The following is an 18,916-nucleotide window of genomic DNA, read 5'->3' on the forward strand; positions in this document are numbered from 1 at the left end:
CAGCCAAGCTCCACTATTCAAAATATTGTCCCAGAAGCAGGAAAATATTACCCAAAATGTTAAATATCAAAAGAGTTTTAAGTTCAATAGGGGACATAATTTGACCAAAATGCATATCAGAGTTATGGAAATTGATGCTATCAACTAGTTTTATAACCCCGAAGACACATGTGAAGTTTCAATTTAATATCTGCATTAGTTTTGGAGATAGTAATTTGCATGTAAAACTTTAACCAGAATTTTCTAAGTCCAAAAGGGGGCATAATTTGCTCAAAATACATGTCAAGAGTTATGGAACTTGACCCAGTGAGGTTGGTAATTGACCTAGAAAAAGAAAAAATAAGTTTCAAAGCTATATGCCTTTAAATGATAGCTGTATGTACTTGCATGCAAAAACTTAACCAAGGTGTGACGCCGACGCCAGGGTGAGTAGAATATAAAAATATATATGTGTTATTTAACGAATATGACGTACATAGTCTTCTCTTAACACTTTTTTAATTATACACTACAGAGATGAAATACAGTTACATTGTGATAGAGAATAAGGTTTCGACAGCATGTGATGTCTTTGTTAACACCCCTTTACACAACATTTCTATTTTCTTTACGCACTTGTAATGTAATCACTGACAACATTTCTATTTTCTTTACGCACTTGTAATGTAATCACTGACAGCCCTTAACACAACATTTCTATTTTCTTTACGCACTTGTAATGTAATCACTGACAGCCCTTTACACAACATTTCTATTTTCTTTACGCACTTGTAATGTAATCACTAACAGCCCTTAACACAACATTTCTATTTTCTTTACGCACTTGTAATGTAATCACTGACAGCCCTTTACACAACATTTCTATTTTCTTTACGCACTTGTAATGTAATCACTGACAGCCCTTTACACAACATTTCTATTTTCTTTACGCACTTGTAATGTAATCACTGACAGCCCCTTCATGCTTCCAAAGAATCTACATTTATTTTTATTTTTTAAAGTTATTTTAAAAAGTTAAAAGAAAATACGGTTGAAATGTCTAGGTGTGAGATTGTGTAAAAATGTGCCTGTTGTCCTAAAGATAATACAATAATTTTACAGAATGTTTCCTCCTGCATACAACTGTATCGTTTTTATTTTTGATTTGTGAAAGGGAAGTTTTAATGCATACAAATGCACAGAATCAGCATCCAGATATGAGCGAAATGTCAGATATATGCCCCTGTTAATGTATGTTCCAGAAAAACACAAAGTCGCAATGCTAAAGGAAGATAACACTTCATAAATGTTGCCAGTTCCAGATTTTAGACTAACCTTTGCCAAACTTCCAGTCGTGCACTTGGTATAATCGACCCCGCCTCCACATCAAACGAAAACAGAATGTACATACATCAATCTCAAAACTGGACCCGAGAGCCTTTAAATCCCGATTTCCGGATAATCTGGAATTTTTCAGACCCAAGAATTTATAAACGTTTTACGAAATCTCCTGCTCTTATAAAATTATCTCAGGATCCGCTTTTTGTTCTATATTTTTAACCATACTACTTGTTGCCAAAACAAAATGGTCCTAAAATGTAGCAGTAAAATAAAACGGATATATGTATTCTCCACATTGCCCTATATCCAAAGCAAGTTTCAGGAAAAAGTACTTTGCTCCTTTTAAGTTATCATATTTTTGTCATATATGTTTTAACCACTTGTTGCCATGGCAACAACATTGCTTTGATGTGGCAACAAATAAAAGGACATACATACCCTCTATCCAAGTATCAACTTTCATTAAAACTAAAACTCGTAAAACACGAAATTCCTCCCTTGATGCATTCAGTAACTGCAAAAGGAACAGAAAGTATTTGGTCCCTGTGCACTGGGTTTTTGATGTACTGACCTCAAATCAATAATTATGGGTCATTTACCAATTATAAGTGACCTCCATATCAAATGTGATCTTGGACCAAAGCATTCTCTAGTTATTTTGCAAAAGAAGTTCGATTGTTCTAGGTCACTGTGACCTTGACCTCAACATTAATAGGGAGATCATTTGCTGGTCATGATTAACCTCCCTATTAAGTTTTGTGATCCTATGCCCAAGCGTTCTCAAGTTACTGTCCAGAAACAGTTGTTCCAGATCACTGTGACGAACTCTGACCTAATAATCAATAGGGGTCGCTTGCTGGTCATGATCAACCTCCCTATTAAGTTTCCTGATCCTAGGCCCAAGCTTGCTCAAGTTATCGTTCTATAATGGTTTAACTGTTCCGGGTCACTGTGACACTTTGATCTACTGACCTAAAATCAATAGGGGTCATTTGCTGGTCATGATCAACCTCCCTATCAACTTTCATGATCCTAGGCCCAAGCGTTCTTGAGTTATCATCTGGAAACCGTTTAACTGTCCACCGGGTCATTGTGTTTAATAACTAACAGTATTTTAAACATATCTGCTTTCCGATTTTTATCACAATTTACCTTCACCCTGCTAAATTGACCCTAAAGTGCTCGCCTGTTTACAAGGCTTCAATGGTGTTTGGTGTTTGTATAATGTAATGGTACAAGTACAGAGTTAAGTTTTGCTATCTTAGCCTGTATTTTATACATGTCGCACACATTTTTTATTGTTTTTTTTTTATTTAACGTCGCACCGACACATGATAGATCATATGGCGACTTTCCAGCTTTAAATGTTGGAGGAAGACCCCAGGTGGTCCTCCGTGCATTATTTCATCACGAGTGGGCAGCTGGGTAGAACCACCGACCTTCCGTAAGCCAGTTGGATGGCTTCCTCACATGAAATTTCAACGCCCCGAGTGAGGCTCGAACCCACATCGATGAGGGAAAAGTGATTTGAAGTCAGCGACCTTAACCACTCGGCCACGGAGGCCCCTACACCTTTTTTTACCTAGGGCAATAATTTGAACAATTACCATAGACAGTACAACTCTGATATCACATGTCAAATATCAAAGCTCTAGAGAAAAAGATTTTAAAGTGTGATAGCTGAAAACCTATTTTTAACCAAAAAGACCCATATATGTTCAAAGCACGGGAACAATTGGATCAACTTTGAAAGAGGGCTACACAGAGATTATTTGTTTCATCAAAGTCCATTCAGAGGTTTTGTTGTTTAAAGAAACTGTTGATGAATAGTGACCATGCTCTCTGATGGCCTTGTACACAGTCACACAACGACTATTTGTGTAAAATTATTTTAAAATCAGGCTAGCAGTTTCGCACAAGAATATTTTTAAAGTTTCTACTATACACATATAGGGAAAAAACACCACACACTCTGGCTGACAAATCAAAATAATTTGAACAATCTTGGTAGAGGGTCAAACAAGATCCATTTGTGTGAAATTATTTTAAAGTCTGGCCGGCAGTTTCAAACAAGAAGATTTTCTAAATTTCAACTAGATACATACAGAAAAAAGTGACCACACCCCCTGGCAGCCATGTTTTAGACGAATCGGTATAATTTGTGATCAGAATACCTCACCATAAGCACTTTGTGCTCAGGTGAGCTAAAAATGGACTGGTCCATCATTTAATTTGTGCAATACCATTTTTTTTATTGGAAGATAAGTTGAAAATTTACTAACTGAACATCGAACAGTGTAGACCATGATCAGGCTGTATGGATGTGTAGGCTGATCTTGCTAAGCACTGATCGCAAACGAGGGATCACTTGCCACCAGCCAGCTAGAGGTTAAAAAGATCAAGGGTAAGTTTGCATTGTGAAACATTTTAATCAATTTGTCATTTGAACTGTAATTAAATACAAAATACTGCACCAATATGAAAAACAAGCACCATAACATAAAGGAGAATTCTTAAATACTAATTAATAGGGATGGGAACGAATATTCGAATATTCGAATATTCGAAAATCGATCGAATATTCGAATATGAAAATCAAATTCGAATATTCGTAAATTATTGTATTTTTTTTTTTCAAAATAAGTATCATTGATTTTGGGCAATATGAGCATGCTAATTCTACAGATTAAAACCATGTCATGTTTGTTTATCGCGAATCAAAAGATGTCCAATTAACAAGAAAATAGCAATGCATAATTGGCAGGGGCCATCGTTACGGATTAACAGTTTGCAACAGGCGTCAATGTGTCAGATGCATGTCAAAAGATGTCCAATTAACAAGAAAATTGCAATGCATAATTACCTGGGGTCATCGCTACGGATTAACAGTTTGTATTAGGCGTAAATGTGATCTCTTTTTATCTTTTGTTCATTTTTATTGGCGCCTGTTTTATGTAACAAGTTGTAGATTTTTTTTTTTGAAAACAATACCAACTTGTAGATATTGTCGATCTTTTCACAATATTTTGTACGACGTTTCAGACCATCCGCAGAATCGGTTTTCATCCGCCATCGGCCGTATTCGAATTAAATTTTGAAGTACTTTATAATAAAATCAAGCAATACCATATGATTGATGCATAAGTTCATGTTGAAGGAGGTTTAAGTCTGCCTTACTTGCTTTTTACACGACGATTTTTACACGCCGATTGAAAATTTTCAAAATGGCGGCGGTAATACAACAGCGCGTCACGTGTTTAAATAGGACGACCTGCTATTTTCAGATAAAATTGCGACGGTCTAAATTATAATCGTTTTGATTTTTTGTATCATTTTGAAGCTAAAACACTGAATTAGTTAAATCTGTTCATGATTATACTGATAGAATCGTGAAATAAAACGCTAGGATCGGCGGGATTTGCTAGGTTGGATCGGGTTACCCGAAACAGACATTTTTTGGCCTTATTACGTACGATGATCCACGCTTTAAACAAATGAATACGTTGTGTATATGCCAATCACTTAATAAGAATTTAAAGCTTCCATAAAAACAAACCGAATATTCGAATATATTCGAATATGGCAAACCGAATATTCGAATATTGATTTCAGTATTCGTTCCCATCCCTACTAATTAACATAATATCAGATACAAATGGTGAAAATCATCTACATGTACAGTCAGACTTAAAATTAGTTACAATTATATAAAATATAATTACTTAACACTTAAGGAAACTAACATTTTAACAATTAAGTTCCCAGTTCAGGGTTCAATATTAAACAAGCACTTCCAGTACAGGGAGATAAATCAGTTATTACACAATCAAAGGCTACATCTTAGTTGCACCCTTTGGCTAACAAAAGATATTGTTGAAAAAAAGAGAGAAAAATCTGGATTACAGCCACTTTAACATCATAATAAACGACATTCAATACAGCTTCTGAGCAGTAGTGTATAGTACCGGCTGGCTCATCATAGGCACTATTCAAACAACCTATGGAATCTCAATGTAATTATCAAATGTAATCAGTTCTCTTTTAAATTTTTGGTTAATTTGAATTTAAACTGCTGTCCAATGACAAATAGCATATCAGACAAAATTTCAATATATACATTTTTTAGAGATGGTACCTAAGGCTAAGTATTCAATGACAACAACAACAAATCAAGAGCAAAACTGAAGTGCATATCACTTATCTCACACTTAACAATATTTCAACATAGTACCATGCAGTAAATACGGGAACCTTTGACAGCGATATTGGCTTTGTTGTTTTGGTGGATTAGCTAAAGAAAGGTGATTGTCATTTCTTTTTAACTAACACAACCATTTTATTTATACTAAAGAACGTCTGCATTATATAAACACAGAAGTTTCTTTAACGGCAGATTCCACAAGGTAAATGCGATTCCACGCGCCTCGGTCATATAAATATGCAAATTAGGTACATTTGTAAACACAAGGTGCACGTTATATAAAGTGAAATAACTTCTTTCGGCACAGTTTTTGGTATGGTTTTGGTGTGACCATCAGATAGAATATTATACATTTTTATATCGCTCTGTTTTTGACTCGTACAATTTGAGGCCTTCATTATTCTTGGAAAACGAATTTTGTAAAATGTTGAGGGATTCGATATCGTAAATTTCATATCGTCTTTTCATATAATTTACAGTCAGGGGTGTAACTGTTTTAAGTTATGTAACCTATTGCAGTTATTTTTTCAAGCATTTTATAACCTGTATTAGTTATAAAATATAAGTTAACTCAGGTAAGTTATGCAAAAAATGTCTTTTTGCTGTTCTCACAAAGTGACCTATACAGTGAAATAAGTAGCAATCTGTGGTTAATCAAATTCTCTTTTAGTCTGATCATGACCTGATAAGCATAATGGGATGCTAAGAGTTTTATAGCTTTAAACCTTTTGCGTAAAACTTTATCAGCCTTGCGTAAAATTTTTTACTGCATAGCTGTAAAGATAAGAGTTCTAGGATTCAGGAAATAATTGCATTAGTCACATTCAAAATGAGGAATTGGCACAGGAGGGCTTTGTAATATTTTATGATAACTGAAACAAGTTATGAAAATATAAGCAATAACTCAAATGGGTTATAAACTGTGATAACTTGAAACAGTTACACCCCTGACTGATTTATTTGTATTTTTTTCTCATGAATAATGTCTTCTTTCCTATGATCATACCATACCTATAATTATCGGCCGTAATAAATAAATAAAATTGTCTTTGAATTAGTTTGTTTGAAAATGAACAATAATGCTCACCTTTTTTGTTTGAATAACTATTCATAGATCTTGAAGTAAACTATATTTTGGGGAAACACATCTAAATTTATGCATACTTAGTTCAGATAATAAATAGTCCTAGAGACTTATCTGTCACTTGTTTCACTTTTTCAAGTAAGACCAAATTTTTCGGATTAAATATTGCCTTTCAGCATGAAAAATGAAGTATGAAAGTTGAACTATTATATGATTGAGGTACTCTGGTAGTAAGTTTTCAACAGAAAGTACTATCAGATGCAATTTGAATTTTTATGTACCATCTCTACATTTGGCACTGCCAACTGTGTTACGTTTCATCAAACATCTACATTGTAATCTAAAAATCCATTTTCCGCCATTTTGTCAAGAAAACATTGCCACAATAATCAAAATGACAAATGAGTAGTGACCTTCATAACTTTCTATTCACTCAAACATGTTTACAAACATCACTTTTGCTTTTTACTTCACCTTTCCCATGAAAAATTTCACTTCTAAAAATTTCCATCTACACAGACTTTTTAAAAGAATTTTGCTTAATTTTTGCCATACACTTTGTCTGTGAAGAATTCACTCTCATAAAATTGATATCTTTTCAAGAATTTTGCTTAATTTTTGCCATCCACTTTGTCAGCGAAGAATTCACTCTTGCCAGAACCATGGTGACAATGATTGCTACAGCAAATACTGTGAATGTTGACATCGCCTGATAAACGAATCTTGGCGCAAAAATTTTCCATACCATCAGATGTCGTTTATGAATAGCTGCTGCCAAAATGCTAGCCGACAGTTTAAATCCTTGGTACAAGTACAATGAGAAAAATATCTTCATTTGAAGATGACGGAAAACTTTCTGATTTTCGTGCATCACAAAATCACCCTGCCAATGATTTTCTCGACTGTCTCTCCAAAACGAGAAGTATTCTACGATCGCACCTTTTGTACACGGCAAAAGAATTAACAATGGCACTAAAAATGTGAAAAATATTTCTGCAGCAAACATATTGCTATGAATCAGAAATGCTGGTATGATTTTGTTTTCCCAGTCGCCGCTGAAACCTATAAATGCAGCTTCAAATCGTATAGCAGGTATCGTTGCTTGATGTCCAAAGCCATAAAAATAATTTGCTATCATCAGCGACATTGTCAAAAGGCCATTTGGCAACAAGTCACTTTCTCTACACAACTTAACACAGATCGTAAACAACTCAAAAAAGCAGAAAATGCCACAAATGGCTGTAAGAAAACTTGGCGATAATCCCTCACCTAACAACAAGGATAGTAATAAAATGAATGCCATGCCATTATACACGATAGCAGCAGCATACACTGTTCCTAAACCGAACACCTTTGGCACATCGCTTTGAGTATCGTTGGTTATGGCACTATTGCTTTCCCAGTTACTTTTAACGTACTTGAACACTTTCTGAAAGATATCCTTTCCATTTTGAGTTGATGGTATGGACATTTGGTTGTTTTGTTTTGGCAGTGTATACACAAGCATAGGTGAGATCACGAAGGCAATAAATGAGATTATAACAATAATGTATACAGTCTGTGGCAGCAAAACTTGCTGCCAAACTGGCAGAGAATCCAAAACCTTGTTTGGAAGATGCTGCATAGCCCAGAACAAAACAGTCGCAATCGCTGCAACAGGCATTAAATATCGCGCACAAAGTGTCGAAAAACTAGCGCTGTTGAGATTCCCGCTTTCCGCGAGCCATTTACGGGGTAAATAAATACTGACTAGAAGGCATGCTACACTAAGAAAATAAGTCATGTTTTTATTTGTGTCCAAATTTGTTTCACCTGTCTCCCCTGCTGCTTCTTCTTCAGTCATTTGCTCTTCCCGTTTAGTTCGGAAATTTGCCGACAATCTAACACACACACTACAAGCAAATGTAAGCATCAAAACTAAAATTACTGACTGTGAAGAAAATTTCTTCATATCTGTTCTTACTGACTTTGATTTCGTCTTCGAATGATCCTTTGTAAATTTGGTTTCCTTCCACAATTTCAGGATTACTTTCAAAAAGAAAAACCAAACACATGTCTGTGTTAAAAACAAAGTAACATCATCTTCAAAGACAACGAAACTATTCGAGAAAAAACTCAAAGATGTAATAAGAGTAATTATCGCTGTTAAACTGTTGTCAACTGATGCATTTAGGTTTTTGCCGATACTCTGTAAGAACGATACTGAATTTTCAGACGATTTTTTCTCCGATTTCTGCGTGCTGTTTCTTGCAATCAGGATGATAATCCCCAAGGCAATGAAGTCAAACAGCCCTAAAATGAACGCCATAATGCTTACTGCCCCATCATCCAGATAGAACGATTGAAATATCGAGAATATCACAAATACGAATGACAGGATCAGCACGATAACCATCGTACCGTTATCTCTGTCCTCCGACAAACTGGACGACACATGCAGCAAGTAAATATTTACCAACAGCGTCACCGCTAGTATAAGTATTCCTAACACCATCGATGTCATATCGAATTTTGCCCAAACTTCTTTACAAAATTTTCTCACTTCTTGCATGTACTCTTTATACTCGTTTTCTAAATAGTGCAACTTCTCGTGTGCATTTCCGGCATTATTATTCGTAAACATGTTGGTCACTAATGTCTGCAGCTGCATTTCTGCATTTCTTAAACGTTCGTTTAGTAACAGCAGTTTGTGCTTTGGTAGATCTGACGACGTTTTCATGTATTCAGTGATGTAGCGACTGATTTGTACGGCATTTACACGCAATGCCTCCACTGAATGATAGACTTCCTTGATGTGGGAGTCCTTCGACCAACTGCAGTGGTTCATCAGATCTAAAATGGAGATTAAATTCGAAATTTTAATATTTTTTCTTTCTATCCTAGGTGTCAAATTCATCATACCGCAGTAAGCCAGCTCCTAGACTAAGACATTTTTTAATTTTTATTTTTGAAATTGTGAATATTGCCAGTCTATACCCTATGTCCAATATCATAGTATTATAATCAGCAGTAACACTCAACTATTCAAAACCCATGTCATGAAAACAGATCAATGAATGAATACAGTGACACAAACAAATACAAAAGAGGCAACAGTTTTGCCTAAAGATAAGTGAGCCTCTTAGGATGTTTTACGAGATACCATCTTACAAAAACAGACATCAATGCCAAAGGGCAAGTGTACCACAGCTCCAGCCATTTTTCAAATCATCAGCTTAAAACAAGTAAAACTAGGAATCAAACTTGCTTGATTTTGACTCAAATATCCTTACTAAGTGACCTCACCACGGCAAAAAACACTGTAAAATCATTTAATTTCGTAAGCAGAAAATATAATGGTGTAAGCCAAAATGGCTATGTTCTGTCGACATAAATCTGTAGTTTTGAACATAAAATGAATGGGAATTTTACTGCTTCGCTGGAATTAGATTTCTTAATTACTAAATTGACTCAACGGTGAATTCCACGAAAACTAGTCCCCTACGTAAATTAATCATTTTGCAGTACATACAGTGACAGTAATCCATACCTGTAACAACAGTTCCAAGATTTGAGAAAGGTATGGGAGTACCAAGAAGAAGAGATATTGTTGGTACCAGGTCTATCTGTGATACAGTCTTGTATCTCCCAGGCTCGTACTTTGATGCTGTTATCTGCAATATAATGGAAAAAAACATCTTACATTCAGTAATTTGGAAGAATATGTTGCAAACAAGTAATTTCCATTTTCATCCAACAAATTCTTTCATTATCCCTGACACAGTTACAGCAGTTACTGGTGATAATGCAGTTTTTGTGGATTAACATTGAATCCTCAGGTCAGTGGTTCAAGCTCCACTGGCATCATGATCACACCTTTTGTGGCACCAATGATAGCTTTTGAAATAATTTGATCTTCAAATGAACATTTAAATATACAGTACTGTAAGGCTACAGTAAAGTATGTGAATACAATAAAATCAATCAATTTCGTGGACATGGAATTTCGTGGTATAGACCAAAACAGCTATTTCAAAGAGATATGACTTTGTGGATTTCAACTTTTGAACATAAAATGGGTGGCAATTAGACTTGTTCATTGATTTTAGTTTCAAATTTGTGGACTGTCCAGGGCGTCAAGTGCTTTTGGGAGTCAAAAATATAGGTAGGATCCTGAAATATAGGTATTTGGGGGCCAGAAATATAGGATTATATAGGTTGCTTATAATGAAGGAAACAAGTCAGACAAGTGTTTTATCCTCCTCCACCACCTACCAGCACTCTCTTTTATAAAACATAAAATACAAAGGAACAGAAAAAGTGGCTACTTTTATGATTTTAAACAAATAACATTTTAACATATATCTTACTTTCATAATAAACTATTAATTCACCAACAGACAAAACTTTACCAATACTGGTACTCAAATCAGTTTAACAGGGAATTAGGCAAACCAAGCCATATTGCTAACAACATATATCAGTACATTGTTAATACAAGTATAAAATATTGTGTTGGGCCTGCATTTGTACATGAATGAAAAAGAAAACAATTATAATCAAACCATCTACAGAACAAAATTACAACAGTTTCATACTACAGCATATTTATAAACTCAATTATCATAGAATTACTTCTTTTTTAATGGTTTGAATGACCTTTGTATTCCTTGCTTACCACAAAATTCCAGATTATAGGTATTTATAGGTATTTTGGCAAAATATAGGATTTTATAGGTTATTATAGGTAGAGGGCTAAAATATAGGAAAATATAGGTAAATATAGGTAACTTGACGCCCTGACTGTCTCAACCACAAAATCCACAAAAATTTATTGCCCATGAATATCAATGATATCACAGTATCGTCAAAATCTTTACCAAGCATCAACAACAATAATCACAAACTGGCCTTCTGCAATATACCCTAAAAATACGATTTATTTAAGAAATACGGGTGTACATTAGAGAATTTTAGGGCATTGAAATTCATTTACGCATACGCAAATTTCCAGTGCCTTCGCCGATTTTCAATCATGTACAAAACGTAATGCGCAAAAGTATTTTAACTTCATTTTGAAAATTAATTATTTATGATATATATTTTTGAATTCAGTCATAAACCACTTCAAAAATAGCATTTGTTGAAGAAACACGAGTGTATTTCGGTTATGGTAATTTCCCACGCGGTCGCCGAATTTCAATCTCTTAAAAATCGTTTTGCGTGAACGTATTGTATTTTCCTTTGGTATGTTGATTATTTATGATATATATGATTGAATTATATCAAAAAACCTTCAAAAATACCTTTTATTAAAAAAATACATGTGTACTCCGGTTATAGAAAGTGTATTCCGGTGTATTCCGGTTTTTAGGTGGATTCCGGTTTAATGTGTGACCCTTCTAGTGCATATTTATTCCATAGATTTAACCCTCACAGTGAAATACTTCTATTTCATGGACACAAAATTTCATTTTTTTTTTTGTCTAAAACAGCAGTTTTATTTGGATGTGAACTTGTGGTCTTCCTTGATAAGAGATCCGGACCTTTGTTTGAAATTGTATTTTGTGGATTCATGCAATTGTGAAATCCATGAAAATCATTCCGGCATGAATATAAATGATTTCCCAGTCTTACGTATACATAAATAGTGATGAACTGCCTTATCCAAGTGGAAGCCTAATTATTAGACAGCCCCAATATTCCATTCCATTTCTAAGGCACCAGCACTGGTGTGAAATCAATTAGTAACGTTAACATCTTGTAAGTTGTGAAGACTTCTCTATAATCCATATAAAGTTAACAACCTCCTGGAACATGTATATAAACAAGAGCTGTCCATAAGACAGAATGCTCAACTTTTTTCAGTGCTTGACTCTGAATTAGAACTTTGCCGTTAAAAACTTTATAAAACTTTAACCAAAAAGTTCTAAGTTACAAAGGGGCATAACTCTGACAAAAGTCAAATCAGAGTTATGGGGATTGGTTCTCCTGGTGAAGACTTTGATAGTCAATAACTATTTCAAGTTTCAAGTCAAAAGCTTTGATAGTAACAGAGATATTTGACTTTATCAAAAACTTTAACAAAAAAATTCTAAGTTAAAAAGGGGCATAATGGGGATTGTTCCTCCAGGTGTATATTTTGATAATAAATAACTATTTTAAGTTTCTTCGAAAAGTCAAGCTAAAAACACCTCCACTTAAAAACACAAGGTTATCTACCTGTGATGGACTGTACACAAACATTGCTGCATCTAGTTCCTCATCACTGTCCCCACCATGATCCCCTGACTGAGTCATACCATGATCTCCGAGAACAAACAATATCGTATTTTTGTCAAGTCGCTGCGTCACATTTCGAATCATGTCATCCATTTGTTTCAATTTATCAGACATCGCAAGATGATTTGGACCATACCTGTGCCCACAATGATCCACACCGAGAAAGTGTCCAATTGTGACGTCCCAATCTTTAAGTCTGATTTCTTGGTAAATATTTGCTAATATACCATTATCAACAGTATGCAGATCTTTAACATTAAATGAAGGATAAGAGTATTCACGGTGGAAACGACCTGGGAATAGACTGGTCCATGTGTCATCGCCAAGAAATGTTATCTTCTTTCCCATCTTTACTAATTGATCAATAAAATTATCTTCTGTGATTTCAGCACTTGCGAAATTAGAACCGGCATCTACGAACGTCGGTAAACTTCCGGTCGTAAGGCCTTTCAATCTCTGTAAAGTTGTCGTTGGCGGGTCTGCCGTAAACTTGTAAAGTCTTGCATTCTGCGGTTTATGCTGAAGCAAATCATGCACTGTTTTCATTTTGTTGATATATGGCTTTTCTCTGGCATCTTTGATGGGAGCTACGAAGTCAAATCTCAATGCATCAATCACAATAATAACTACTCTGTCAAAGCGTCGATGAAGCCAACAACCCTGTAATGTAGAATACATGAGTTTATATTCTTGACAACCAATCGGGGAAAGTATACATTTGTCTGAGCATGCGCCAGGGATAGATATTCCTGTCTTTCCTTAGGGAAAAACCTTGTCTAAAATAGCACGCACTTAGGTGACGTCATACAGTACTTGCACTATTATTACGTCACAAACTATATAAATAATGACGGGAAATACCCAAATCTGTTTGTCACCACCATCTATTTTCAATGTGGTAGGCAAGACAAATGATCTAACATGTCTGCCTGTGTAAGACACCTTTTTTCCCAACCCTCGGGCCAGCTTGGATAAAAAATTTCGCTAACACTCAGTTTTTCATTCTACACTGTCCCTTTCCTCTGGTAGGGAAAAACCCGTCTTACACAGGCAGGCATGTAAGATCCTTGTTTCAACTATCAAGTATAGTTTGAAATACATTACAGCCAATTTTCAAAATTATGTAACAATAGCAACAAGGTTTCATTCATTTCCTCCTTTGAAAAATTTAAATTCTAATACTGTAAACTTTGAAATGTTCACATCAGCAAGCTTGCATCTTTTCCCGCGACTGACATTTAAGCAACTATTAATGTTCATGTCTCCACAGCGATATATGAGCCGCGCCATGAGAAAACCAACATAGTGGCTTTACGACCAGCACCAGCACCTGCACAGGCTGGTCTGGATCCATGCTGGTTGCAAAGCCACTATGTTGGTTTTCCCATGGCGTGGCTCATATTAGCATTATATATAGCCGGCAATGATTCGGTAACTATTTAAGTTTGGGAATACAATGTATACTGATACTGTTCTCCCAAAGTTTGCTACTTTAAAAAACTCAGTCATTTCCAGGGAATTTTTCTGTTAAACATATATCCTCAGAGAATGATAGTAATGCAAACTTGTCGAGCATAAGTCCAAATAGTAGGACATAGAAGCCAGTGTATGGAGACACTGCAGCCATGCATGTATATAATAAAAGGGTCATTACAACAGTAACTTGATCTGGGATTTTGTAATCGGCTCTCGCGTTTTTGCAAGGACGGATCACACTCTACACTTGTGCGCCTTGTGAGATCTGATCTGGCAAAATCCACTCAAGTCAAATACAGCATCCCAGATCGAGCTACTATTGTAATTATATTGTTTATTATATTAACTGGAGGCAAGAAAAATGATCTAACATACTAAAATGAAAATTAATACTAGAAATATGTTCTGCATGCCCACTGGCAGAATGTCTAGCCCGCCAGCTGTCTAAAAAAGTAACATTTATTATAGTATTTGGCGGTATCAGAACTGATTTACACTAGCACAGGTCTGTATTTGCACATGGATTTTTTTTACCAATTATAAAAAAAATCTATATAATATGTCCACACAAAATTCCTTACCAGGTAGAGATAGGTTAAAACACACCAAAATATTGGATGTAACATGCATGTTGTACCACAGAAAAGTGGTCTCAATTTTTCCCCACGGCCAGTAATAAAAAAGTTACAATATAAGCTATTCATAGTAACAACAAAGGGAAGTAATTCTAAAAACAAGATTGCCTCATAGTGTTGAACATATGTGCCAAGTTACATCAAAATCCCCTAATGCATGAAGAAGACATACTCCAGACAATGCCATTCTTGTATCTGACCTTTGGCCTCTAAATGTGACCTTGACCTTTGACCTAGGGACCTGCCTCTTGCGCATGACACTCTGTCTCATAAAGGTGAACATTCATGCCAAGTTACATCAAAAACCCACCATGCATGAAGAAGAAATGCTTCGGACAAGCTTCAATTTGACCTTTGACCTCGAACTGTGACCTTGACCTTTTAGATAGGAACATGGGGTTTGCGCATGACACTCCTTCTCATTGAGGTAAACATTCATGCCAAATATAAACAAAGTTGGTCCACGTATGTCAAAGTTATGGTCCGGACAAAATCGGCCTGGCGGACGGATGGATGCACGCACATACACCAAAAGTGACGACTATATCGAGTTGACTGCAAGCGGGCTTGACAAAAATTATCTGCCTGAGTAACGCTGCTATTTTCCCAACCCTTGGGACAATGTGGACAAAAAACCTTGCTAGCACTCAGTTTTATATTCCACATTATTTGGAGAGTAGGGGAAAACCTTGTCTTGGCATGTAAGAATCTTATTCTGACAAATTCTCCCCTTTGAAGAACTCAAGTCCTAAACCATGACACTTAAATTCACAGAGACTCTTCTAGAGTAACAGGATCAACGGAAATTAGTGGTAGTAGGTTTAAAGGCAACTCCAACAGCCTTGCTGTTCCGTCTACAAACCAAGTGGTTGCAGTGAGTATGGAAGGTCATTCTGGAGAACTAGTGTCAGTGAGCTTTGAATGTAAAGGGCGAGAAGTGTACTGACTTTAAAATTAACAGATAACTGGCTCAACTGAGACACCATACTTTAAAAGTAAATTCAGATTATTCACCACGATGTTCAAAATGCATGGAAGTCTCATGATAGCACATGTATAGTATGCCTTTAATTTCACATGGTTGAAGAGTAAACAAATAGTTAAAATTGCTTCCGAAGATCGTTTTATTTATCACGGAAAAGATCGGACAGTTTTTGATATTGGAATAATTATGGAACATAATATATACATTTAAAGTTGCAAGTTGATTGCTTTCTACAGGACGTAAAACTGAAACAAGTAAGCACTTCACCTTTTTCAGCAATTTCACTCGGGTGAACTTGACATTGTTTACAAAGTGATATCAGTTTTGTGTCATTTTGAAATGCATTGGTCGGCTGAAAAGTATAGTTCCTGGAATAGTTCTAAAATGGTTTATTTTTGGGATTTTTCTTTTAATTATACAGTAGGGGAGACCGGGGCACCACGGGACATGGGCACCATGGGACATCAGATGTAACTTTTCTCTGAAAAATAAACTAATCTATCTGAATCGCTAAAAATCTTGCCTTTCTCAAGCTGTTTTTCTACACGGAGTTTGAAGGTGGGAGGATTTAAAATAAACAACTCTGAGTAAAAAAAAACTTACCGGTATCACTAATATTGTCTCATAAAGTTCTGCAGTGAACTCTTTAAAATCATTTCTGTATCACTATTTTATAAAGCACATATTGATTGATAATTTCACAAAATGTTTAATCCTAGTGAAGCAGATGACCTTCATATTTTTTTGAAAATGTAAGGGTGGTGGGGTTTGGGCTCGATGGGACACATGCAATTGGGCACCATGGGACGGTGTTGAGTACAGCTGGAAGAAACCCACAAGCTATTACACTGTTAAATTAATGCATACAAATGTAAACTTGACCTATCAGTTGAATTTTTTGAAATGTCAACGCATGAAAAAATAAGGCTTCAATGTTCATTATACCAGACAACAAGGAAACTGATGAGATGGAATATGATGACATTGTAATGAAATTGTCTCAACCAAGCAATAAAGGAAGCACTGCAAGAGCTGAAAAATAGCTGAGGTTTGACCTCGACATCTCACTATTTCTGAGTAAAGGCATGAATATTGTGGACATGCCATTACTGGATAAATCAGAACTTTATATGTGAATTCAGTTTATACTTTAAGTTGAGAAGTTTAATGTTCATTCAATACTGTTGTATTGTTTTACCTAAGGCATAAATGTTGTTTCAGGTAGGTCTGTCATTGTAATAAAATGACATCTGATCTGTCTGTGTCTTGATGCCGATGTTTTAGAATTGTCATTGCACGTTAAGATGAAGTAAAGTTCATAGATTTGTTTATATTTAAATTGAGTGTGTCATTTTACACTTTTTGAGCAGTTAATAAACAGTTAAGGTTGTTTCAAGTTAAAGGTAGGTCTTTCATTGTAATTAAATGGCAGTTGATTAGTCTTTTTCTTGATGTTGAAGTTTAAGCAATTGTTATCATTGCAGTTCAGATGAAATAAAGATTATAGATTTGTTTATATCCGTCATTGTCCCATGGTTGCCATGATGTGTCCTGTGGTGCCCCGGTTACGGGGTACAATGGGACATTTTAGTGGTAGTCTTCTATGATGCATACCTCAGAAACGATAGCACAAAACATGACCATTGACTACCCCTCATTTACATGAAGGATTATACTTTAAAAAGTTAATTCATGATGTTTTGCTGCGGTTCACTGACCCCTGACTGATGTTCAGTGACCTATAATACCCGCCAAAATAGCTGATATACGTGTGGATAGCAGGGAGAAGAGCATTCTGGTATACCACACACTGCAGTGAGGACGTAAACAAGGAGTGAACTACGTAGTTCAACCTTAGGAAACAATTCCAATAAGTAAGTAAAGCATTACTTATTGACTCATATTAGTGGAGAAACACTATTGTCCCAAGGTGCCCCAGTCTCCCAATGTGCAATATTACCAGTTTTTAAAAATAACTGAAATTGAATTTTGTTTTAGAAAAAGTTCCGATCCTTTCATTAATATTCTGCCAGCGGATGCTTACAAATGTTTAGTGAAAAGGCTTTCTTGTCCAAGAGAGGTGTGTAAAGCGGAAAACTATGTTTACACATTGCGTTTATTCTTTAAAATTATGTATTTAGCCCTGTACTGGTCATCTTGACAAACTAAATGAGAAAGGCTAGTTCAGCAATTATGCCCATTTTGTATTGCTATACTGCTCTACATTGTCAAGTTTCATTTAGCATAACATCTGTGATAATCATCACTTAAAATATAACTAACTACTACAGTCCGTTTACTATTACACTTCACGAAGGAAAAACCGGTCACCTCGGCTCCGTGAGATTTTCCATCCCAGTATGTTGCAAAATCAACACGACAGCTGCTGTTAATAGAAATGACATCTCTTTTCAACAAAAATCCCTTGGTAAAGATGATGCTGCCAACAAAGTACATAAAAAATAGATAAAATAACAAAAATAAATATTTCAATGTGGAAATCTCCATGATGGAAATCGCCACGATAAAAATACTGTCCAATCAAAACTCAGAATATTAACTACCAAAAAGAAAAAGAAACTCGGACAATGTTTTGAAAATTTCGCACCGTCATTTTGGCGGAAAGTGGCGATGAGCTTCAGACTGCATTAAATGCAATGCTAGAATACTGATTGGAATTTAAAAGTAAACTCTGGTTTGCTTTTTATGAACGTGACTTTCCCTGTTGAATATTCATCCTTGCTCAATCTTCTAGTTCTAGTCGGTACTCGCGAACAATCAATTAGTCAGGGAAACTGTGTTAATCTATAAAGGTTAGATGCAAAAGATAAAGATAAAAGAAAAACGTGATGATTAAAGAAAAACCCGTGACAGTTCGTGATAAAACCGTCGCGGTCATTATGACCGCCACGGGTTTTAGCAGATCTTGAGTGCAAAGGTTAAAACTAAAAATA

The 18,916-nt window shown here is 35.5% G+C and overlaps 1 protein-coding gene across 1 annotated transcript; it reads right to left on the reverse strand.

Moving 5' to 3' along the window:
• Positions 1 to 3,729: 3,729 nt before the first annotated feature.
• LOC123554609 (GPI ethanolamine phosphate transferase 3-like) lies at positions 3,730 to 18,473 on the reverse strand. Its single transcript, XM_045344860.2, has 4 exons — positions 18,294 to 18,473; positions 12,807 to 13,526; positions 10,135 to 10,258; positions 3,730 to 9,437 (listed from the first exon to the last, which is right to left on the reverse strand). The coding sequence occupies exons 1-4, from the start codon at positions 18,468 to 18,470 to the stop codon at positions 7,204 to 7,206; spliced, it is 3,255 nt and encodes a 1,084-aa protein (XP_045200795.2). The 5' UTR covers positions 18,471 to 18,473; the 3' UTR covers positions 3,730 to 7,203.
• Between the last annotated feature and the right edge of the window lie 443 nt (positions 18,474 to 18,916).

The sequence above is a fragment of the Mercenaria mercenaria genome, chromosome 7, assembly GCF_021730395.1.
Source record: "Mercenaria mercenaria strain notata chromosome 7, MADL_Memer_1, whole genome shotgun sequence".
Lineage (NCBI taxonomy): Eukaryota > Metazoa > Mollusca > Bivalvia > Venerida > Veneridae > Mercenaria > Mercenaria mercenaria.